Source organism: Melanotaenia boesemani, chromosome 3 (genome assembly GCF_017639745.1).
Source record: "Melanotaenia boesemani isolate fMelBoe1 chromosome 3, fMelBoe1.pri, whole genome shotgun sequence".
Lineage (NCBI taxonomy): Eukaryota > Metazoa > Chordata > Actinopteri > Atheriniformes > Melanotaeniidae > Melanotaenia > Melanotaenia boesemani.
In genome coordinates this window covers 7,792,337-7,817,945 of record NC_055684.1, presented here as the reverse complement: position 1 = coordinate 7,817,945, position 25,609 = coordinate 7,792,337, and the positions used below count along the sequence as shown (strand labels likewise).

Here is a 25,609-nt window from a genome sequence, read left to right as displayed (position 1 = left end):
GTATTGCAGTGGATGTTTAGCGTAAGTTTTTTTTTCTCTTTTTTGTTTTTCAGTGTCAGATAATAATAATAATTTCCTACTTTTTGGATCAATAGTGGACAAAAAGTCCTCTCCCCAAATTTTCTATAAAAAATTTTCCCCTTACATCTTTCAGTCAACTCCCAGTCTTAATCAAAACTATGAAATATGTTCTTATTCAAAGTAATTTAACCCTTTAAATGCCAATTTAGTAACTTGATGTCCCAATTGTTTTGAAAGAAGAAGAGGAAGAAAAAAAAAAAAAAAACCACAAACTTCCCATACATGTTTGCTGATAGATTTCTTTTCCAAATTTACTGAAACAACATGCCCTAACATGCATTATATTGAAAATCGCTCATGTGTTCTTTAATCCGTCTCCCCTCTCCAAGCTGCCACCTTATTGTGGAGGAGGGGTTTGTGGTGATCCTAGGAGCTATGTTGTCAGGAGCTTTATGCCCCTGGTAGGGTCACCCAAGACAAACAGTTCTCTAGGAGAAGGAACAGACAAAGTGTGGATCAGAAGACCCTTGTGAAGAGCGCCTGGTGGCCGTGCTCAGCCCCAAGGGGTGACGTGGCCCCTTCTGTGGGCTCACCACCCATGCATGTTGCCATGGGTGTCGTGTGCAAGTTGTGCATGGTGGTGGCAGAAGGTGGGGACCTTGGTCGGATTCTTGTTCAAGCAATCTTTTTTATCCCGTGAGGGTAATTTGATGTACAGCCAGCAGTAAAATCTATAAGTCACAAACACACAAAGAACAATGAATATTTAATTATAGCTGCAGAAGCTAGCTATAGGGACATGAAATGTCACCTCTCCGGTGGGGAAGAAGCCTGAGCTGGTCAAGCAGATCCAGCCAGATATAATTGGTTCAGGTCAACAAACAGCCTGGTCTCTGAAATCAGTTTCCTCGAGAAGGGCTGGAGTCTCTTCCATTGTGGAAATGCTCCAGGTGAGAGATTGCAGGTTTGGGTTGGAAAGTCTCAGGGAATGAAAACTGGAGAAGAATGAGTTGGAGAAACCATCATGGGAGGAAAAACCCCTGCATGGGGTCCTTCATCACCTCTCTGCCTTTTTCCTCACATTTCCCCTCCCATAGCTGAGCTTTCTTTTGTGCAGCCTTTTTCATTGTTGCCTGAAGAGCATAAACAAAGGGTCAACATAAATGAATAAGTACTACTAACTTTTGTAAGGACAGTCTTACACTGAATGTGTTTCATATGATCAAGTCGGCTGACATTAATAAGTACAACATTAGTTGAAAACTTGTTGGTCTGACGGAACGAATGGAAATGTTAACTAGCCGCTAACTCTAGAAAGAGAAACCTCATGGTCACGGCAGGTAGGCTACTGCTCTCTAAACCACACACAAACCAATTACCATCGTAAAAAGGAAGTAAAAATTCAAGATAAACTTAATGGACGCAATATGATGGATGAACCATAGAGCCATGCCCCCCCCCCCCCCCCCCCCCCCCCCCCCCTTTAGTACATAAGACCTCATGGAGCAGTCTTTCAGTGTGTCATAGCAACGGCAAACATCTGCATCGCTCTGCCTCTCCACAGGGTTGCCCTGTGGGTTTATGCTCTTCTTCTCCTATTCCAAGAAAACCATGTTATTTGACACCACTAGTGGCACAGACACCATGACACACAGGGCAAATGTAAAAACCAGCAGCAAGAGCAGGTCTCCTCATGTCATGTATGAACTGGATATTAGAACAAACTATCTACACCTACTTAACCCTCTTGTGCAAAAGGGGCAGTTTAGCCTAAATGCGGCCCACATCTGCAGTTTTGGTTTGTCATTGACTGACAGCATTAATGTTATGTGAGTGTGGCGTAACTTAGCACAAGTCAGTTGAAAAGACATAAAAAAAAGTTTCTCCACTGTCTATACCCTCCATTCCAAGGCACGGTTGCAGCATCTACCCTGAAACAGTCACCGTTCTGTCACAGAGACTTTCAGAGGAATTTTCCCAACTGACCCCGAGAGAACTCACACATTAAAAATTGTAAATGGTCTGTATTTATATAGCATGTTTACTGTACTAAAATGGTTATCTAATGTAAAATATTAAACTTAATGTATTCTATTCTACAGTCATTTGGCAGACACTTTTTTTCCCAAAGTGACTTACATCTGAGAATAAGAACAACACAAGCAAGAATTCAAACAAGACGGGACATGATAATTAAGTAGTAGTCAGACTGCTGTGAGTCCAGGTGCTGTCATGTAGTGATAGAGGTAGTGTTTTTTTTTTTTTTTTTTCTTTTTCTAATTTCCTCTCTATAATAGTAGATGTAATGTAAAAGAAACAAACAAAAAAAAAAACAAAGAAAAAAAAACACAACAAAACAAAACAAAAAAAAAAAACAGGAACACCTGCGTAACACCTCTACTAAAAGATATGGAAAACTGCTCAGGTTCACTGTAGCACAGCGCCTTACCAGACATTACTAATTCCTATAGGACTACTTTACCAAGTCATAGGACTACTTTACCAAGTCCTAGGACTACTTTACTAAATCCTAGGACTACTTCACTAATTCCTAGGATTACTTTACTAAATCCTAGGACTACTTCACTAAATCCTAGGACTACTTTACCAAATCCTAGGACTACTTCACAAAATCATAGGACTACTTCACTAAGTCCTAGGACTACTTTACTAAATCCTAGGGCTGCTTTACTCATTTCTACGACTATGTTTCTCATTCCTAGGAATACCTTACTAATTCTTAGGCCTTTTTTACTCATCCCTGTGACTACTTTACTAATTCCTATGACTACTTTACTAATTCCAATGATTACTTTACTCATTCCTAGGACAATGTTACTCAGTCCTAGGTCCACATTACTCATCCCTAAGGCTACTTTACTCATTTCTAAGACTACTTTACCATTTACAAGAACTAATTTAATTCTTACGACTGCTTTACTCATTCCGAGGTCTACTAATTTCATTCCTAGGACTACTTTACCAAATCCTAGATGAACTGGGCTGCTGTTCTCTGGTTATCAAGTAATTAAAGTAATGTGATTTTCTTTTAGGCGGAGATGACCAGTTACACTTTTTTTTAATTGAGTTTCAGGTGAATTTACTCTGACACAGTAACACATATGTTGATTCTGACTCTTCTGTAGTAATAGCACACGTCTCAGCTTTCTGTAGAGACCAAGGTTATACATACAGCCCTTGTATCTGTGAAGATATACTTAATTTATTTAGGTGTTGTCATTTCAGACAGGAGGCAGAAAAAATAGGCCTCTTGAAGAAGAGGTTAAAGGAGGAAGGAGTAGAGGGGCTCTGAAAATAGGACTACTGTAAGGTTTCTGGTTCAACAAACTCCCAGTATTCAAGCTGTTTTGATTGTGCCTGTGACATAAAAGGCAAACTGTGGCTGATAATTGACTGCTGTCTGAGCACAGCTGGGACAGCAACAAAATGGGCTCAGTGGGCATCGTGACCATGTGGCTGGTTTCTGAGGCAGTGCTGAAGAACAGGATGGCAGGCAACCTTAGATGTAGCATTGCAGAAGAAAGGTAAATGTTTATTTCAGATCTTGGTTTCTTTTCAGACCAGCAATCTGGGTTTCTTTCAGAACAGCCATCTCCTACTACCCACAAGTGTCAGTTCATTGGATAAAAAAGATTAAATAAGGAGCAACTTCATAAAAACATGGTGGCTCGGAGAAGAGATGGCTGTATATTTGGAGCGATGGGTGGAGGGGTTGAGGGGCCATGTTGTGAGGGACTAAACAGTTGGAATTACGGTCAGCGACCAGTCATTGAGTAAACATACAATGAGCGACAGAAAAGCTCTGTGGTGGACAATAAAAAAAGAAAAAAAGCTTCCAGCTTCAGGCCCTGAGAAAAGTGAGCCATTCTATTTACAAAGAGCCGCTTAGGGGTGGATTGAGGAAAGAAAAAGAGGGCTAAAACACTTGTGGGCTCAGGGAACTCTATAGGGGGAGTGAAAATGGAATAAGCCAGCAAGCACTTGAGAGTCCCGCCGAGCACCTGAATGGGATAGAGGGGTGTAGCACAAGAGGGGGGTCCGAGGAAGGTGAATGGCCTTCTTTTTGGGTCCAATTTGTCTCTTTTCACCCTGCTCGCCCTGCTCCGGCTCTGACAGATGTACAAAGAGGGAGCGGCGCTGGGCCACTCATCCACATACGCCCAGGAGCAGCTGTCACTTTTGTCAGACAAGTTAATCAAACAAATGCCACCGTACCTCCCTTTTTAACAAGGCAGAGGGAGAGAGGAATGGAAGGGGGCTGTAAAAGGGTGATAGAGACCCAAGAGATGACATGTGTGTTCTCGATCAATTCATCCTGCCGACCCTCATCAATAAACCAACGGGACCTGACAAAGGAGAAGTCTCCATTAAACTTGTATTTCCCTCCTCTTGGGATGATCGAGGTTTTAGTGTCCTTAGCTGCTTCCACTCAGCAACACGGAGCTGGGAATGCTTACAGAGGATTAATACCAAGAAGAAACAAAGGAGGGAAACAAAATGCTCTCTCTTAGTAATTACTAAGGACACTAAGCTGCTTACAGACTTCATTAAATGGAAGTGAAACCTTTTCAGAGCATGTTTTGAACAGTCACATACAGTCTTTTTAATCTATCTTGCTTGACTGGACTTTTTTTTTTAATTATTAGAATGACCTGTGACTATAACCCTTATTTTCCTTATTTATTGGTTGTGTAATCTATTTGCAGTTATTTTCTTCAAACCTAAAAGAGATTAGTAGCTGGCATGACAAACAAGACAACATTATCACAGTATTGTGGTCATGTTGAAGACTTGGGGTTAACTTCATTTGGTCATTATCTCTCAGAAGCAGCAAATCCTCCAACAAAAAACACACAAAAAGATAAAGTTCAGCTGAAACTGGCCTCCTGGTTAATCTAACAGGGACTAGTTTCCCTCTGTATCAGGAAGAAAATCAGATCAAGATAAATACTGTATGTTAATGTCAAACTTTACTAGATTTTTGATGAAAACATATTGTTAAATCTGTATCCATTAAATGCCAATTCTAAATAAATGAATAGTAAAATTTTTCCAAAAATAATTTCCAAGTTTTTCAGGAGCAGTTTTTTACTTTTTTTTAACCATTATTTGATGGAGTCTACATGGAGGTTGTTTGAGCAGAATAAGGGTGCATTCACACCAGGATAAAGAGGCAACAATAAATTTATTCAGTCTGGTTTCAGGATGTTGTGATATGATAAGATAGGTCTGCTTGATTATGGGAAAACAACTATAACCAAGTCAGGACTCAATGACACAATATAAACATACTATATATATACATATATATATATATATATACATATATATATATATATATATATATATATATATATATATATATATATATATGTATATGTATGTGTGTGTGTGTGTGTGTGTGGGTGTGTGTGTGCATATTAAACATAGTATGTTGTTGACAACATTTTCAACTGGCAACAGTGACTGCAGCAATGGCACAGGGTCTGCTTCTGGTATTTGCCCGGATTCGCCTCCTTAAGTAACAGAACAGTGCGTGTTATTCTGAACACATGACAAAATAGAGGTGTTATATGAAAAATTATTTTTATTAAAAATTGTTTTGTCAATATCACAGTTTTTTTTCCCGCCATTGTTTGGAGCCAAAATTTAAATAAAAACTGAATGCATTGCACAGCCCTATGACTCACCTCTCTTTGGTTCACTGGATGGTTTGCTTTCACACTGTTACTAAAACACACCAGGGTTCACTTGCAAGTGAACCAAGATACCCGGTTCTTTGTTTCACACCAGAAATCAAATAAGCGTTCATACTGCTCTAAATTAACCGTTCTATCCGTGGAAGAGACCAGGGTTTGACGCCAGCATGAATGTGCCCTCAGACATGTGAGAGGGAGAGCGGGTTAAGTTTGCATGTTGCCTGAGCTCAGTCTTATTAACATGTGGAGTGTGGCTGCTTGCTGGCGGTTCATGACCGGAGACGGCAAAGTGGTGAAGCATCTCCGGACAGCCAAGTGACAGCAGCTCCATCAGTTTGTTGGCATACTCTGCCATACCAACCCCCAACTAAACCCAAACCCACCCACCCAGTGTGCAGCGGTGGGGACAGTAATCTGAAATCCTCCAATGTGAAGCTGAATCTCACCCCCACCTCCCCTCCCCGCTGTAACAGCCGTCCAGTTGGTAAGCAGAGCGAGGCAGGAGCTGCAGCAACGAATGCAAAGCGCTTTAACTTTCGTCACACAGAAGTGCAATTTTGCCACGGTTGAGTCAGATAACTACCCAAGGTCAGCGGAAATTCTTCAAATCAATCAATGAGCTGCATTCTTAATCCCCCCTCCGGGTAAAGGCAGATTAAGTGTATAATTGACCTATGTAATCCCAGTATGGCAGCTCCAGGGAGGGGGGTGAGGGTGGGGAAAGGAGGAGGTGGCTGAAAGATTCCCTGACTCTATAGCACCATCTCTGTCCTTCCCTACATGTATCCCTCCTGGTTTGCATGCCTTGTGCTTGGTGGGTGCACAGAGCGGGTGTCGCTGGCCAGCTGTGGTATCAGTACCAGGCTGGATTTGGCTTTTTTAAATCAATGATCCCCTGGCTGCGCTGTGTTAAGTCCTCCTCCAGTATCATTTAAGTGCATCTGTTTTAATCTGAGCCTCTTCAGTCATTCCTTTTAAGAACCAGGGAGGGGAGGAAGGGCAAAGGGGAGCAAATTAATTTCTCATGACTTTCCTGTCACATCCATAGTTCTTACTGGGTCATAAAATAAGTTGAATAAAATCTCAGATGGAAAAACAGTAGACCACACGTTACACTGCATCATCATTAGTGTGTTAACACCCTTACTGTTTTCATAGGAATTTAGGGAGAATAGCAGTCAGGTACTGCTAATCAAATGCATTTGGTTTATTGATCATCATGTGTGAGGAATGAGTAGTCTGGTCATGTTCTGTGGTTAAAGGAGATGCAGGACCAAAGCACAGTAAAGTGGGGGCTACTGGATGACGGAGCTAGACTCAAAGAAAGGGGAAGATAATTAATCTGGACCTTAAAAAAGAAACCAGTGTATGTGAATGATTAACCATCTACAGCCTGACATGTTAAACAAAAAGAAAATAATATATTTTGTTGTAAACAGCAATTTTTTTAAATGGATAATTATTTGTATTATATCACTTAAAGCTCTCAGTCTGCAGGTTTAGTCTCTAAAAGTAGAACAGGAGGCAGAACCTCCAGTTATCAGACCCCTTTCTGTGGAACCAGCTCCCAGTTTGCCTTCAGGAAGCAGACATCCTCTCTAACTTTAAGATCAGCCATCCTTCAGTCATGCTGCTATAGGCAGAGCGACGGCCTATGATGCACTGAGTACTTTTCTGTCTCTGCTTTTTTATTTTCAATTTCTAAATAAATGAAATTATTGCCATTATTAACTTTGACTCTTCAGTCTTGTTGACCCCTCCTTCCTGTCCTCCCCAACCGGTCCAGGCAGATGGATTCTTCCTGATTTTGCTGGAAGTTGTCCTTCCTTTTAAGGGACTTTTTTTCTTTTCACTGTCGCCCGTCATCCTGTGCATGCTCAGGAATGTGGATTGAATCGAAGACAAGATTCAAAGCAATCTGTTGATTCTCAGTTGGGTAATTATTCTTTATTAGTTTGTACAAACTCACCTTTTTTTCCTTTACTAATGTTGATTTGTTTTAATTAGATCAATGAAATGGCTTGAACTGATTATGTCTGTAAAGCCTCTTGAGATGACTTTGTTGTGAGTTTGTGCCAAAACTGAACTGAACTGTATTGAATAACCACTGGAGGCAGTCATTTAGAAAAGGACACTTATGAGCGTTTTACTGCAAGCAAACATAATTCAAAACATAACAGCAGACATCCAACATTAATGAAACCAACCTAACATGAAAACCTTAAATCTCAAGGCCAAAGTAACCAAAAGAAAACCACACAGACCAAGAAAATTAGTTGCTAAGCTCACAGTTCAGCTGATACAGCAAATGAGAATTCATCCATCTGCAGTTTGAGTCCCAAAACATCTAGAAGGTAATAATAAACACTCAAGAGTTCCTGCTGTATCTCTCTCCTTATACGTTGATTACGTTGACTGACGGGCTTCAATTGCCACAACATCTTTACAACAGGTTGGTTTTACACTGTATTTTGCATTCTGACTTTTTAATATTATATATATATATCTTATGTGTGATCAATTAAACTTATTTTAAAAGCTGATGAATGATATATGTATGAGAAGATTTGTTCTTCTCTTTTTACTCTGTCCACACAATAGTTTTGTAAATATCAATGCAAAACAGCATTTCTATATTTACCCATGATGGAAAGTGTTTTTTTTCTGTTTTTGATGGAAGTTCACAAAGCCACAATAGTTTCAGTGGTATTCATATACCAGGCTAAGTACCTGAGGTACTTACCCTGTACCTGATGTAAGTACAGGTCAGAACAGAAACCTCTCTGCAGGGATTCCTGTGACCCATCTCAGGTTTAATCCCGATGCCTGCCTTCAGAGCAATTTTCACAACAGAAAATATAATATTCCCACAATTCTCTGATTGGATTGCTGGTCAGGATTGTGGTAAAAATCGGTTATTTAAGAGTTAATCTTATTTATGCATAAAAAAGCAACACATTCAATTCTTGCGAGAAACAATCCACAATGGTGAAACATTTCCACATTTGTGATTAGTCAAAGAAGTGGGTCAGATTGAAAATGTCCTCCTGTGATGCCTCCCTACACTTCAGTTTGTATTAGCACTTCAAAATATGTCTGAGATTAAGTTTAATTTGTTATTTAACATTATCAGCCCCAGATTAGGCATGGACCTGGAGAGCTGACATAAAAAATTAAAAGGAGACTAAAATAATCTGCTTATTGTGTCTGATACTACAAAGGGGATAAATGCATGTCATAACACCAATTAAAATGACACATAGGCCGAATATCTCTGAAAGAACAAACAGACATGTTAAAGAAACCTAAATTACACAGTCACAAGCAAAATGTGACCAACTTTGGATTTGGGTCTATGTCCAGACCAAACATGTTGTTCATCTTCAGATTTGACAGGAATGTGTAAAATAAAACATGATTAAAGGACTTTATATGATTTGAAGTGTAATCTCTTCATCACAGCACACGTTCATTCTTTTATCCAACTCAGACCCAGTACAGGATTTAAAGATTTTAATCTTGTCATCAGAAAAAGAAAATTTCCCGTTTGGTAACCAAAACATCAGAAAATGTCTTTCTACTCTAAAACAACACCTAAATGGATTACATGTAGATGTATGAAAGTATTTTTATGAGCTGCTGTTTATTTCTCTGATTTCTGTTTTTTGAAACATCCCTTTTTTCAATATCATTGAATTATTTATAAATATTCAACACTTAACAAATCATCAACATTGTAACCGGCCACTCCTCCTACAGTGTTTAATGAAGTTTCAGTTGCAACTATGTCACCAACATACATTTAAATATCTGATTTGGGAAACATTAACTAACCTCTTTAGGGCGATTTTTAAAGTTAACATGATTACAACCCCTATTTCAGCCAATGCATCAAATACTTTTATAAAATTTGATATTTTAACATTTTATCAAATATACTGTTATATATTCTATTACAATTGTCATTATAATCATCATGATTTCATATAATATTATTAGAACAGACAATGGAGTATTATCTGAATGGACCACACTAGTGGTAATAAGTTGTTTTAGACTGAATCATATAATGTTCAACTTATATTTTGTATCAGTTTCATCCACAGAAATACAGAAATACTTTTTTTTTTAATATACTAATATTACTTTTAGATTTAGAGACCACTGATCAAAGCTTAACTAAGTCAGTGATTCTCAAACTGGGGGATGGGGCAACATGACGGGGTGGGTGGGGGAAATTCTGGTAACACTCCAGACCACTTGGTGTCGGTAATGCACAAATTTGTTTTTGCCAACTGATAAAAAATATAAAGGAGAAGAAGAACTGGAGCCCAGAGATCGGGGTTTACTGAATGTATGGAAGGAAGGAAAGAGAGAGAGACATGGAGAAACGAGTAACTGGGATGAAAGAGGGCAGATATCTTGCCCTTGGCCTAATAGTAAAAGTGTTTCTTATTACATCTTCCTCACGTCTGGGATGTTATGAGTATAGTAAGTTACATAGTTATAAGTTATATATATATATATACCTGGTCCTGTCGCTCTGTATATATAAGGGCGGGGGGGACTGGGAATGTTTAATCCTCCAAAGGGGGGCAGGTAGAAAAAGTTTGAGAACCATTGAACTAAGTGGTGTAGTTAATTTATCTCTCCATCAGAAGTGTAGCAGTTTTTCTGGGCAAGAGTGAAACAACTTTCAGGCGACTCGGGGGGGTTGATTGGGAAGGGAATTCAAAATTATTTCGCACCTTTGCTTGTATTAGTTTGCTTTCAGCCTGAGCTTTAATGCAGCAGACCAAAAAACTTGGATAGCGTCACACAGTTACAACAACTGCTCAATAGGGGATGATATTCCCAAAACGGCTGCTGACCAATAAGAAAGAAAATCCAGCTCATTGATTGGCCAAGTGAACTGCTCCTTCACTGCGAGTAAACATTGCAGCGAAAATAACAACAAACAATATTTTTTTTTAACTGTGTTTGAGTTTAGTTGATTTCTCTCTTTTTGGAGGGGCAATGAAAACTTCTCGAGCCTTTGAAAACTCTTTTGTGTGGCATAGATGAGGCTTGCGGCGAGATTTGAGCCATTTTCTGAACCCGTCACGCTGTATGGCCAGGCAGCAAAGCTTTGGACATAATCAAAGGCGTCACTCCTCTGAAATGATAAAAGCCCCATATGCGCTTTGTAAAAATACATCCTGGATTGCTCAGCATGTGCTCCGAAGACTCGACGCAGTACGTCCCATCACTACGGAACACCCTGAGGAGGACACCAGATAAAGGAGCGCACACTACATTTTACAAACAACTACACATCTCGCACACCTGCATTTACACACAGTATTTAATGTCTTATAAAAACCATAAAAACTTTACTAACTCCTTACTTTTCACAGGCACCTGAACGACAATCATATATAATTTCATTGTTTAGTAAATATCAATAAATAAACATTTTGTTTGCAGCTCTATGCAAATGTAAAGTGCAAAATGTGAATTTAAGTGCAACTGTGCTGAAATAAACAACCTGTCCAGGATGTACCCTGCTTCTCATCTGACAGAAGCTGGGCTGGCTGTAGACCCCTGCAGCCCTGAACTAGACTAAAGGCCCATTTATGCTTCCTTACATACATAAGGTTTGTTTCTTCCGATCGCATGTCAGCTATCCTGCTTAGCACTGCCCTCACCAATTCCAGTGGTATTGCTCCATCTTCTGCGTCAAGCGACGGATAGCTAAGCTTCCTGAAAACAGACCAAATTACGTGCGTAACCAACGCAGAAGACGAAACTGTCCGCCCATCTGCATATTCGTCTTCTGCATCGAGCATAAATAGGCCTTAACTGAGTAAAGAAAATGGACGTATGGCTAGTTTGTCATCGGTGAAGCTTTCTTTGCTGTTACAGAACAGAACTGAGAAAAAAATCTTAAACAACTATATGCCTGGAGTAAAGTGCTAATATCCTATCTTATGTGACACCATACCAAACCAGACAGAGAGCAGATATAAGAAACGGTGGAATGACGAGAAAAGCACAACAGAGCTGCAGAAAGCAGCCACAGACACCTTCATCAGCCTCAGTCACACTTTGGGTAGAACTGATGTGGAATGACAACGGAGACGGCCAGGCTCAGATAAAACCCGAGAGAAAAGCTTTTGTGGAAAAAGAGGCAACATGGTACAGCAACCAGTCAGGCTTCAACAACGAACAGCAGAAATCTCTCTGTCAGCCACCGTCAGGACAAACACAGCCAGATGGAAGGAGACAGCATACAACTTCAGGCCTAAAGCCAACACACTGGCACTGAGACATGAATGTAACTGTAAATATGCCCTTCAGTGATAAACAGATGAGGAAGGGACACAGTCAGGATGACTTAGCTGAGTGCACTCGACCACATTTTCATTTATTCTCTTTCAGCTCATCAACCGGCAACAATCATTCATAAAATAATTAACAAGGTCTATTCTTTTCTTTTTAGCATAATTTTGGTCTATTTCAAGTCTCTCTTTTTTAATTTTGGCTTTAGTGTCTCATCTAATAACAACCAGGCTTCATTTAAAAGCTGGACCTCCTGCTGGCATTTAGGGTGGAAATCCAGTCAAAATTTCTGAGGAACGTTTCCAACACTTAGTTAATTCTATGACACCAAGAAATAAGGCAGTTCTGAAGGGAAAATAGGGTCTGACCTGGTACTAGTAAGGTGGACCTGATAAAGTGAGTATATACTGGACAGGTTAAGAATGCAGCTGAGATGCTTCATTCTACGTTTTAATGGTTACTTTTGCGACAACCTTGTAAGACAAAAGAAAAACCAAGAAGTTACAAAACAGCCAAATAATCAGTGACTAAAAATCTGTGAATTTTTTTTGTCACATCATAATGTTTTAAAATATTTTTCATATTTTACCTGTGTTGCTTAGATGTGCACCTCTGAACTCCACTCAGGTTTCTTCTGTGTGCTTGTGAAAGTGCTGTAACACTGAAACAATCTTGGTGATGTAAAAGCTTTTCTTGTGGGTGCGCTTGTTTACTTCACAACACCAATTACTGCTTAAGTAGGCTGAGCAGATGGCTCATGAATACAAATGTTATTCTAATGATGCTGTTTCTTCTGTTATCTGCACATCAGTGTTTATGAAATGAAACTATTTCTAACAATCACAAAGATGACTGTTTAAGTCAGGTGTAAAAGTACCCATACAATCCATCGCTGAAGAATTTTAAAGAAATTCTTAACCATTAATGCTATCACACACACTTAGAAAATCAATAAATAAATTCACTTAAAATTTCTCTGGATTTATAAAGTGTGGAGTAAAGATATGGGTAATATGAATTTTTTTAACAAGAATTACGCTGCATGAAAACATCAATTTCATGAACTACAATAGGCCATACAATCCTTCAACACCTCCACCTCAGTAAAATCACTTCAGCAAGCCTATCACCTCCTGAACCATGAAGTGTTTGCCAGGAAACCTCAGAGGTTGTTAACTTTTAAAACTTTGCTAGATTTCTGGCACTCCTTAGCGCTACAACCTATATCACCAACAGTTTGGGGGTAAATTGATGATAATGCACAGGGGTGCCTGAGTTGGAGTTGGTTTAGTGAGGATAGTAGGTAAAAAGCAGGATAAATAACTGTAACTGAAAAAAAAGGCTGGAGGAAAAATGTAAATAGCTTTAAAGTTTAAGGGTTAAAAGACAGAATATATTCAAGATCTGTGGATCAATGATATCATGAACCAAAACTGAAAAAAACAGATCAAACGTGGAGCCCCTACCTCCATGTAAACAATTTGCTTCAATTATATTCTAATAGAGTTTAGCAAAACATTTTACAGAAATACAAACATGTATTTGTCCAGTATTTAGCCAGGGAAGTCCCATTGAGATGTGAGATCTCGAAGAAGACGGCATGGAGGAAATCACAGCATGACGTCAGTAAAACATGTTTTGGATTAGCATGACGGAGACACCCTGCTGTCTGAGCCTTGGATAAGGACATGAATGACTGTGAGGTTTTAGAAGACTTAATTTAGACAGAGCCAGAGCTGAAGAAAACACATTTGTGTGACTTTGTTTTCACTTTGCACCAGCAGATTATCCAGAAGCATTTGATTCTTGATCACAGACAGGATCTTTACATTGGTCTGCTCCCCAAATATCTTTTATAAGCAGTTTATTTATGAGCTCACAGCTAAGTGCATCAAACTGAACGATACATTTACCTCTCTACCCTGGTAAACACCTGCTGAGAGTGCTGTAGTGTCATCCAATATCAGTCATAGGGAATGCCTTGTGGATGCCCATGGTTTTTGTTAACGAGGCTAAAAACTTAATTAATACTGGAGGCTGTCTTTAATGCTTCTTAGAAATGAAGAGATTACCTTTTTGTAAGTCTTGGAAAAGTAAACGTGTAAAGAATCTGTGGTGGTTGAATGTAACCCAATCCTACAAAGTGATCTTTTGTGCCTCTCTTAATTGATAAATTGTTGTTTGCTGACTGAGAAAATGGACAGCAGTACCTAAGATAATCCTTCTTTAAGCTCAATACCATAAAAAAGAACAGAGAAGCAAACAGAGATGGGCCCCTAAAGGGCCTCATTTCCACGTACACCTCATACTGAAACAAGGGAAAACAACTGTTTCATTAAGCTGAAGGAAATTTTGACTTTGGTGTAATAGAAAATCTAGATTTCTTGTTAGAAATAGTTTATTTAGCTTAACCTAAAATTTAAAATGACTTCACATGGAACAAATCAACAGAAACTGTTTGTGTTCAAGCCAGAGGTGTACATGTCACATGACAATGTGACGTCATACAGTTCGCTCGGTGATGTCGTCCACCTGACTCCATACTAGCTGGTGGTGGAAATGTTGTTTGGAAAACCCTGATAAACAAGAAGAGAATGCAGTGAAGTCTGATGGTTTAACTGACAGAGCTTTTTATACAATGGAAGATTTGAAATCTTGTCCTTTTATGTCACAATAAGAGTTTTCTACTTGCATTTTTGGTCAGCAGGTGTGATGAGCAGGTAAAACCATATGAAGTTACCAAATGTGCCAAAAAAAACTCAAAGCTTTGAGGTAATTGTCCTTTTTGCCCTAAGTGAACTGTCGTTTTGGGATTAATAAAGTTGTTTGGAAATCTTGAAGTAAATCAGCTTAACCAAGATCAGTGATATCTGGTGGCCGACTAGTTAGTTACTTAACAACTGATGTTGAAATTGTGGGTTGAGAAAAATTAATAAATTCAGCTGTAACAAATTATGTTTTAAATATATATTTTTATAGTCCATCAGCAAGGACTGTTTTAGCATATTTTAGAAAGAAATCATCAGGTCCTGAGAGAAGACTCGCTTTCCAGCCTTTAAGACTTACTGATTGTTTTGGAGTGTGACTTCATGTAACGGCAGCAGAGAGCATCCTGAGACATTAGAAAGTTTATTACAAGTTTATTTGTCAGCTTAAGGATGAGCACCTACAGCCACTGACATTTGCCTATGGTCCAGTTGTTGGTTGTCCCACATCAAAGATGACCAACAGAACAGAGAAGTCATCAAGATGGAGTTCACATCTCTTGCATCCAAGTCATACATCTTGTTATAAAAAAGTTACTCCAACATCCAATATGTAACTCTAGAAAAAGTAAAAAATATGCTGCCTTCATTCAAGCTCAAAGTCCAAAAAGCTTGAATAAAAAAAACTTGACTTCTTTGTTCTAGTTCTTAAAAACATTTAATCTCTCATCCAAAAGGCTTCTTTACTTCTAACTAGTAAGTGGGGAGTTTCAGCTTATAGGTGTAAAAAGAACATGATGACAAGAAAGACGGATTTAAAAAAGTATTTTAGCCACGTATTTAGAGGCATTGTAGAAGTTCCGGAGAGACACTTGCAGCTTTAGAGTTGCAGGTTGGAGACCCCTGATGTCATGTTTATAAACCAAAATTTACTGCATTTTCTTTATATAGCCGTAGGCCTTCTTTTAAAGGAAAGAGACATTTTGCGCATAACAATGCGATTAATTGCAATTAATCACAACATCTCATGTGATTAATCGTGATTAAAAATTTTAATCGTTGCCCAGCACTAGTAATTTTAGCTTAGTGTTAAAAACCCAAATGAGAGACAGATAAAATGGGTTCCTCTTTCTGTGTTGCCTTCATTTTACATTTTTCCCCTTAAAGGAGACCATAGTGATGGAGAATCCTGCTGGTGACACTGCGGTTGCTGCTGATTGTACATCAAACCTGAAGAACAGGAAGAAGGGCCTAAGCAGCTCCAGGTGCAGGACATGCTCTGCAACCAGACCAGGCCATAGCTCTTGAGCTCCAGGCCTACCTTCAGGCAGGAACACTGGACACTGAGGAAGATCCACTGGAGTGATGGAAGCTATCACAGAAACTCTTCCCACGACTTTCCATCCATCTTTGCATCCCAGGCACAAATGCCTCATCAGAAAGGGTCTTCAGTCCAGGAGGAAATGTTGTCACCTACCTGCATGCATCTCTAAAACCAGAGCATGTAAACAGGCAGGTGTTTCTGGCTAAAAACCTTTAAGAGGTTGCAAGAGCCATATTGTGTTAAGCCATGGTGTAATAGTGTAGGACTTGCGCCTACTAGTTTTTATTTCTTTGAAAAGTGATTCCTTTTGGTGTTTTATTGGATTTTTTAAGGCAGCTAACCTAAATTTACATACTCAGAATCAGTTTGATTGACTACTGCATAGTTAAGCTATACAACTGACCTTAATATTTGATTATTTAACAATGTATATAGAGTGATAGTTGCATCAGGGTGTGGAAGGTCACTAAAACACAGCTGTTTATATGTTTCTATTAACTTTTATATTTTAATTTTTTGTGAGCTATTGTTAATGTAGGTTTGATAGCTGTAGTAATGTTCTGTTATTGTTTAGAGTAGACTATTTCATGGTGTAGCTAAACAACTGGCCTTGAAGTTTGATTATTTAACAATAATATTAAAATAATTGCAGTAGGTTGTGGAAGTTCACTGGAACACAGTTGTTTATATTTTCTATTCATTTTTATACTGTATATTTTTGCACGGTATTGCTATCTTTTGTTTTTTGCTGGCCAGCCTGAAATGTTTTTGTGCCGTGTGAGAGAAAACTGTTAGTTTCAGCCTTGGGACTCAGACTTGAGTCACACCTAATTCACATTTCCAGTGACTTGAGACTTGACTTGTACTCACAATCAAAAGACTTGAGACACAACTCTGACTTGCGATTTAAGACTAGTGAACAATCTAATTTTTTTCATAATCTTCTCTCTGTCCGATTTCCTGTCTGCTGTCATTTTGCAGTGCACGCGCAATCAATCAAAACACTGACAGCACTAGAGAACAAAAAGGTTGCTGCAGCACCATTGTATATTTTATCTATTAAAAACTTAATAAAAAGGTACCAGTAAAAGAGCAGCAAACTGGAACATCTGTGGTATAAAAATCCAGGACTCTGGATCCACCACATCCACCTTCATCCACCTTTAAACACACCTGGAGAGCTTAGTCTCTGTCATATGAAAGATAATGTTGGCATCTATGTTAGAAATAAGTTTAGAGCCACAGCAGCATGAACATTAGCTTGTTACCACCTTTGTAGGAAAATAATGTTAACTCCATCAGATTGGCTCCACTGGATGTGTTCAGAAGAAGAATAAAACATTTGCTGAACAGTTTCCGTAAAATAACGTTAAACCAGGATCAGACCCACTGTTACTCACTACAATAAAAGTTACTAGCAAATTAACTTGGACTTGAAGTCAAAGACTTGAGAATTGATTTGGATTTGAGGTAATCGACTTAAGACTTGACTTGAACTTGCAAAAATGAACTTGTGAACATCCCTGGTTGAGAGAAACCCTGATACGTCTTTGTCCCAGAATACATTGCACAAGTAAATTTATGGAGACCACCATAGGTCAAAAAAGTTGTAAACATAGAAGATTTTTAAAATAATTAGGAGTTTTTTCATGTCAGTAACAATTAGTAAATATGTACTCAATGGCCCAGATTTATTAAGATCCCTGATAAAGAGCACAAAATTGCATGCACATGCAAATAGAATGGATGTGTTGTTTATGATTTTTTTGGGTGATCAGCACAATTCATAACATGCGCAAACAGGAGTATTCAAATGAGGATTTAGTGTGTAATATGCTTTCACCATGGAGAGTTTAGAAATGGAGCAGGAAGATCACATGGATATATACATATATATATATATATATATATATATATATATATATATATATATATATATATATATATTAGTGGACGAAGCAAATATAAATATTGCTGAGCTCCAGGAAAGAAATCTAAATGTCACCAGAATGACTTTAGTATGGAAGAGTATTTGCAGGTTCCAGCAGAAACATATATATTGCATATACATCAAGTGCAAATGCTTTAAATGCCTTTTGTGTTTTCGCATTCAACTGGGTCCACTGTGAGCATAACTGTTACTCGCGCTTGTAAACTTGCTTATGTATTACACTTGTTTCCAGAGGATTCCACTCGGGGCGCATCAGAGAATTCAAACTAGATTGACATGCTGGATTTGTAGGGTAGAAACAAAACGACAACCATAGCAACAACAGAGGATTTGGTTAATTCTGAGATAATGTTAGAAAAACACAATAAGCGTGGTATTGCAGATGGTAAGAACCCTAAACCAAGCAAAGAGACAGACTATCTGATCATTTCTATGATTTACAAGAGTTTGGCAATGGCAGACATGAAAATAGATTGATGCAATATAATTATGACACAGTGTACATGAACTTTAAGAAAATAAAAACTGTACCCAACAAGACACTAATGAACACAACAGAGACACCACCCAAACATTCATTAAACGTCTAAAGAATATCATTACGGTTAGAAAAGAAAACAGCTGCTGCAGCTGACTTACGTCAAACAGTCTCTCTATGTACACCTCTTCATTGACCTTCTCCCGCAGCATGTCCTGAGAATGACGAAGAAATGTCACGTAACCGTCGGCAACATCCATTCCTGGCTTCTGCAGATACAAAGAGAAAAAAAAAGATTATAACATATTTAACAGCATATCACAGTAACTGCATTAGTAAATGTTTTAAATATTGCTAAGGAAGCCTTAGATGCAAACATTATGGTCTCTCACATACCGGCCTATCAGACCATGCCATTGGCTGATTTCTTAACTATCTTTCAGGTCGTTTGCAGTGTGTGCAGTTCAGTGGTCTCTCATCTACTTATCTAAATATAAGGTTAAATTTTCACCCTTTTTATGATCTTTATTAATAACCGAGGTCAGAACATTTCTGACGCACCTTCACATTTTTTTCTGATCATACAGGTATTTATTGCTGTGCAGCTTTCGTTGCCCTGGCTTATAAACGTGTGCAATCTGCTTTTGAAATCTTTTATTCTCACTTGTTTTATCTGAAACTGGTACTGAATGCTGACAAAATAAAGGGTTAATTGTTCTCAAACAAAAAGAAAAATAAGATTTTTCTTTCTGAAATGATTTTTTTTTAATTTAATACCAATGTCTGTTTTTAAGTAACTTTTAAATCCACTTTATTTAGCACTTTTATTATTCTTACATGCATGTATTATACTGTTTATCTGTAAGTACTTGTACTTAAACTTTTTAACATCTGTTCTGATGAGTTGCCATGCCAACAGAGGTTGTTTATGAGAGAGAGCAACTGATTAAGCTTTCCAAAACCCAAGTAATGCCCAGAATAAGATCCTAAATCCCTGACAAGAGGAAGAGAAATTGCCGTGGATGTAGGGCAGCAGCAAGATGCAGAATTACATGTTTAAACCAAAGTTAAACCAACACTTCTGTTGATTGTCATTGAAAATGTGAGATCACTAACAATTAACATGGATGAGCTAGCAGCACAGACAGGGAGATGCGTTTGACCACAGCATGGACTATAATCCTTCTGAATCCAGAGTATAGACTGTACTGGCAGATGCAAACAAGACAGGTAAGAGCAAAAGTAAAACCATGGAGAGGCTCAAACATAACACCCAATATCACTCAACATCTGGAAGCTTCAATCACATTTTTCTCTCTGCTACATTCACCAGAGATTAAAATACTGAATTCACTGCAATTAGTTATGTCAGTTTCATGTTACAATAGATATGTGTTCAAATACATAAAAATCAGACTGTAATCACTTGAAAATGTGGAAATAAAACGAGTTACAATTCCCTCTGTTCTTCTATACACTAATCCAGGGATCACACAGATGTCCAAGGGTCAGTAAATGCAGCATGTAATGTACTTCTATATGTTGTTCTGCATCATCTCTGCCATGCTCTAGATCATAATACAGAATTCATTCAGCATCATCTCACCAGCCATCTACACATTATCACATGGTTATAATATCTGTCATAAAACCACCAGCGTCACGATGTTGGAGAGTAAGTAGACCCAAAAGTGGACCAACAAAGTAAGCACAATAATCCAAAATTTAGTTCAAAGAACAGGGGAAAACAGGCACAGACTGGAACATGGGAAAACACAACAATGATCTGGCAGTAAGTAACAGAAACCAAGAGGTGTACATACAGAGGATAACTAACAGGAAACAGGTGAAGAGAAAGAGATAATTGAACCAGGTGAGCTTAATCAAAAACAATGAGCACAGGAAAATCAATGTTGTGGCTCAACAATTAGACAAGAAAACAAAACACAGAAGACTCAAGAAGAAAGAAACCAAGGAACAGAAATAACACAAAGACCATGAACCATGACAACCAGATGTTGACAAACTAAGTTAAGCAGCTGGTATTGATGAAGAAACTGATCAAACTGATGATCTGGTGAAAAACACAAAGGTCTCATTTGTGCCCCATGTTCCTGGCCAGTGCTCCTGCTTTCTAGACCGCCCCTGCAAAGCTGAAGTATAAATCCTTTCTACCACCTGTCAGCTACTGTGTTAGAGAAGAAACCTGCCAAAAACATTACACTGGGGTAAATATGTTCTGGTATGAACTGCTAGATGCCTGATTCACGGAACAACAGGAGACGAAGAGGAGGAGCAGACACAGAGAAAACCAGAGAGACACTAGACCAGCCACATTTGTGCACAATACAGGAAGAGAAGAAAAAAAAGTGCGGATATAAAACCCTCTCAACATGAAAAGTGTGGATGTTAAAACACCATCATCCTCCATGGGGGCGACGCCCATGTGTTGTTCCATCAATGTTCTTTTAATTCTCAAATTTATCAGTCAAAAGGCTCATTTCTAGACACCTCCACCACCACAGTTAATGCGTTAAATTATATATATATACACACATATACATATATATATATATATATATACACACATATACACATATATATATATATATATATATATATATATATATACACACATATACATATATATATATATATATATACACACATATACACATATATATATATATATATATATACACACATATACATTATATATATATATATATATATATATATATATACACACACATATACATATATATATATATATATATATATATATATATATATATATATATATATATATATATATATATATACACACATATACACATATATAAATATATATGTATATATACATTTCCACAATCCTCAGATTTCAGATATCCTCTGATATTTTCTTCACCTGTGAGTGATCACAATGTTTTGGCTCATCTTTGCATATCCTGTGAGATGTAATGTCAACACCCAAAACAGACCCACTGTAAACTTTGCAGTTCAGCACAAAATGACCATTTTACTGCATGATACGTGTTCATTGTTCATGCTGCTTATGTCCTTCGTGTCCCTGTTTTTCTCCAGATAATGTCCTCACTGTTCTGTCAAAGTGACAGAGATGTGACTCATTAACATACCACATGACATCACTAATTCCAGTCACCAAACACCGCTTTTAGTGCCTTGGAAGATAGTGTTAAACAAAAGAAATGCTCATAATGTACGTTTTATACATTTGTTATACAATATGTACATGAAAAATGGCAAAACCTTTAAGCCTCATATATAATTTATAGTAAAACTGTAATTCCAGTGCATAATCCATGGGGTTTGGTCCTATCAGGACAACCCCTACAATATTCACTAAGGAACAACACCATTTAAAATGATGTGTTCAGTTAAGTTTTATTTACACTTGAGTTGCATCTGACTTCTACCTTTCTTTCATAAGGATAGTTCATGAGACAGTCTCCAACCAAAACACTAATATAGCATAGCTACAACCAACTGCTTGTAATGGGAAAACTGGTGTCTTTTCTAACTTGTGCAACTCTAATTTCATACACTGAGGACACAATTTGCATACTAGGCCAGAAACTGTGACTCCCGCCAGCATACACAATGCCTCTTCATATTCACTGACAAGGCAATAATTTGATATTTGACATGCTGTTATGGCCAAAGTGTTGGCAACTGATACAAATCTGATGCACACACCACCAGCGCCAACCTGACAGCAGAATGGGCATTTGTTGTACAACATGGTCTCACAATGCATGCTTCAGAGACAAGACACGAGGCATGGCTGGCAGTCAGCGTCTGGCCACATGCAAATCGCATGACATGTGGGGAGGAAACATGTAGAAATATAACAACTAATACCATCTGGATTAGGACTTTAAACGTGACAGCATGGTCAAATATTTATACATGCAAAACTACCAAACACACAGCATGAGTGGAGGAAATGCCCTCTTTTAACAGTCTGTTTACATGTAAAATACTATCCTCCATATTATGAGTTAAGGTTTCTCAGAAAACTTTTCCATTAAACATGTTTAACTACTGTGCACCTAGATATTATTATAAGCTTGCACAAAAATATTAAACTGAATTCACAAATTTACAGATCCAGATGTTTAAAATGTTGCAACTTTCATCTTATAGAAGCAAAGCTCCCCCTTTAAGAGCCAGGTTTACTAACCATTTTTTATTCTTTTTTTATTTTATTTTTTTACTCCCGTTTTATCAGCATCAACTCTGACTCTGCTTTTTGTATTTCATATAAGTGATTATCGGACATTCACTGTGTGGCCTAAAAACACATAAAATTGGCTCAGTTTGTGTATATTGATTTTATTATAAAATGAATTTTTTCATTGTTGAAATTTTTACAGCCAAGAAAGCAGTGACGAGGATGAGACCCCTGCTGTCACCCATCCTGCAAGCACAGCAGCCGTCCAGCCTGAAGCACAATTATGACGCTTGTTTCTTTTATTACACATATTACACATTTCAGTTGTCTTCTTTTGACTTTATATTTGACAGTTTCATAAGCACTAAGTACATATTGTGTTTGCATGTTGTCTATTACAGTTACTTTATAATATATTTGAGAGCATTCTTATTTCATGAAGTTCATATTTTGTTTATGTAGTTCATTCTTGTAACAAATTGGTTTCATTTGGAGGCAAAAATAATGTCACTTTTTATTGATTTTATGCTGTATAAGTTGGTAGAATGATGTAGAGGGTAAATGTCACGGCCAAAGGATGGATTGTCTGTACAAAAATCCCAAATAATTTATTTCCTTCCAAGAAGTAAAACCCCATTTGGCACAGTTTGGATATCCAAGTGGCCAAATTGAGAGTCCACCTGGTATTATCTTCACTAAAATCTTTGTATAAGCTATGTGCTTTGTCATTTTCTCGTGTACTTTTGTACGGCTGTGGTCAAAGAGCCGCTAAATGCATTCAGAGGCAGCTTTATGTATAGAATCATTGTTATCATGGTGTTTTTTTACTGTGTAAACTAAAAAAAAAAAAAAAGAAAAGAAAAGAAAAAGAAAAGTTGAATTAGGTGAGGACCAAATTGTTGCTTTTATGTTTTGGTTCATCAAAATTTGCTTAGGCACATGAAAAGTCATGTCACTGATCTATTAAAACCCCAGGATTTAACAGGCTAAACTCCTGAAAGGGGTTGTTGTTTTGGGCTGAAGCTGCTTCCATTTGAATAAAAAAAAAAAAAAAATGAGTCAAAGTTGACAGTAATCCCATGAAGAAGAAAACTAGGGGCCAAGATCAAGGGAACTGGCTGATAAGGTATTTGTGTTGAGAAATTAAACAGGTGGACCAGATAAAGTGCACAGTGAGGGTATTTTTTCTTTTTCTTTTACAGTTTTAATTCAGGACATTTTTGTGGCATAAAGTGGAACTGAATAAAAACAGATCAAACCAACTCTTTTGAACCTTGTTTTAAAATCTATTTAAGCAGAACAAACTTGATGTTTTTATGGTTCAAAACTAAACGTTTTGTTACTTCTTGTTTGTTTCCAACTCTTTCTCAGGGGATGAGAGTCCCCTAAAATATGTCTGTGACACCCATCAAAATGATATTAAGGCATGTTGTCTTCTAGCACATACAGGAAACAAATACTTACAGGTACGTCCACATACTTTGAAGCAGCTTTCACCTTGAAATGAAAGACAAAAGCAGGTGTCAGTCTGGACTGCAGATGTGACTCAAGCTGTAGGACACTTCACTGTCTGATGAACCAACAGCTTCTGTGCTTATTTCAGCTTCAGTAAATCTGTGGAAAGCTGTGGAAAGCTGAAATGCTAAGCTGAAAGAGGTTTTACGAAAGGGCCAGTTACAGTTAGCATGGTTAATGAAATCATTTCTATTGGTTAACAAGAGTTTATCAAGTGGGGCGACAAACAGATTTTTAGAAATCCAGAATGAGACCTGATGTCAGCTGACAGGAAGCTTTTTACAGAAAGAAGAAGAAAAAAAAAAGAGGAGGATGGGAACTCTGAACATCTTCTACTTACTGTGAAAGATAGGAAGGAAGAGAAGAGTGTTCCTTCATCGTATCTGGAGAGCTTGGATAAAACACTCTCTAGTATGACCACAAACTGAGACAGAAGAACAGAAACGTGGTGAGAAGTCAAATTTATTCCCATTAATTACACCAATACTGAAAATAATAATAATTATTCCATCAAGCAGATAAATATGCCAATGAAATAAATATTAAAAACATAATAAATGCAGATGGTTTTCATGTCACTGGGTGTAAACTGGTGAAAGGTTGGTGCATAAAAAATAAAAACATTTGCTAAAGTCTTAGTGAAGGATGGGTTGTAGCCTCAAAGAAAAGTTTTACAGCTTCATCAATTAGTTAAGAAAATAGAAAGTGAAATCTGTCACATTCTGAGTCTGATTCAGTAGAAATAACAACCGTTTGGCTTCACACACAGTGTGTGTTTGAGCGTTTTCACACACACAGTGTGTGTGTTTGAGTGTTTGTCTTGCCTGCGGTCCACATCAGACTCCTATTGGAAATGTTTGGAGCAGCATGAGACGGAGAATCAGACACAGGACTGTTCAGACTGTTGAGCAGCTAGGTGGAGGAGAATGGATGGATAGTCCTCTATGTGATTTTCTCTGTGTGGTTTTTTGGCATTTCTTAATCTAGCATCTTTTAGTTTCTTCTTTTTCATTAACCAGTCATCTGATGAACTTGACGTAAAGAATACAAACTTAATCTCCTCTTTCATACCTTTGCAACCAGCAGAGTTATCATCTCCTTCACTGTCTCCTCGATGAGATTATCGATCTGGGAGTGGTATTGTCTCTGCAGAGAAAGAGAAAAATGCACATTTCGCAAGTTCTTTAAAGGGAAACAACACTTTCACATGAAGTAGTTTGACAGAATGTTGTGCAAAGACAAAGAAGTTAGGAGCTACTTTCATTTCCAAATTTCCAAAACTTTACAAATTAAGACAAACAGGTTTCAGCAAACATTTTTACTGATTTAATTCATTTTGTTCATTATCATTATTATTCATTAAAAGTTAAGTTTTGACT

General features: G+C 37.8%; 1 protein-coding gene across 1 annotated transcript in view; it reads right to left on the bottom strand.

Annotated features, from left to right (window-relative positions):
* The window catches only part of cadpsa (Ca2+-dependent activator protein for secretion a), a 163,217-nt gene that overhangs the window by 24,888 nt on the left and 112,720 nt on the right, over nucleotides 1-25,609 (bottom strand). Inside the window, exons 24-27 of the mRNA XM_041981494.1 lie at nucleotides 25,302-25,376; nucleotides 24,571-24,654; nucleotides 24,180-24,212; nucleotides 18,682-18,789 (exon numbers count right to left, since the gene is read on the bottom strand). Coding sequence (XP_041837428.1) covers nucleotides 18,682-18,789; nucleotides 24,180-24,212; nucleotides 24,571-24,654; nucleotides 25,302-25,376 — 300 coding nt within the window. The remainder of the gene's footprint in view (nucleotides 1-18,681; nucleotides 18,790-24,179; nucleotides 24,213-24,570; nucleotides 24,655-25,301; nucleotides 25,377-25,609) is intronic.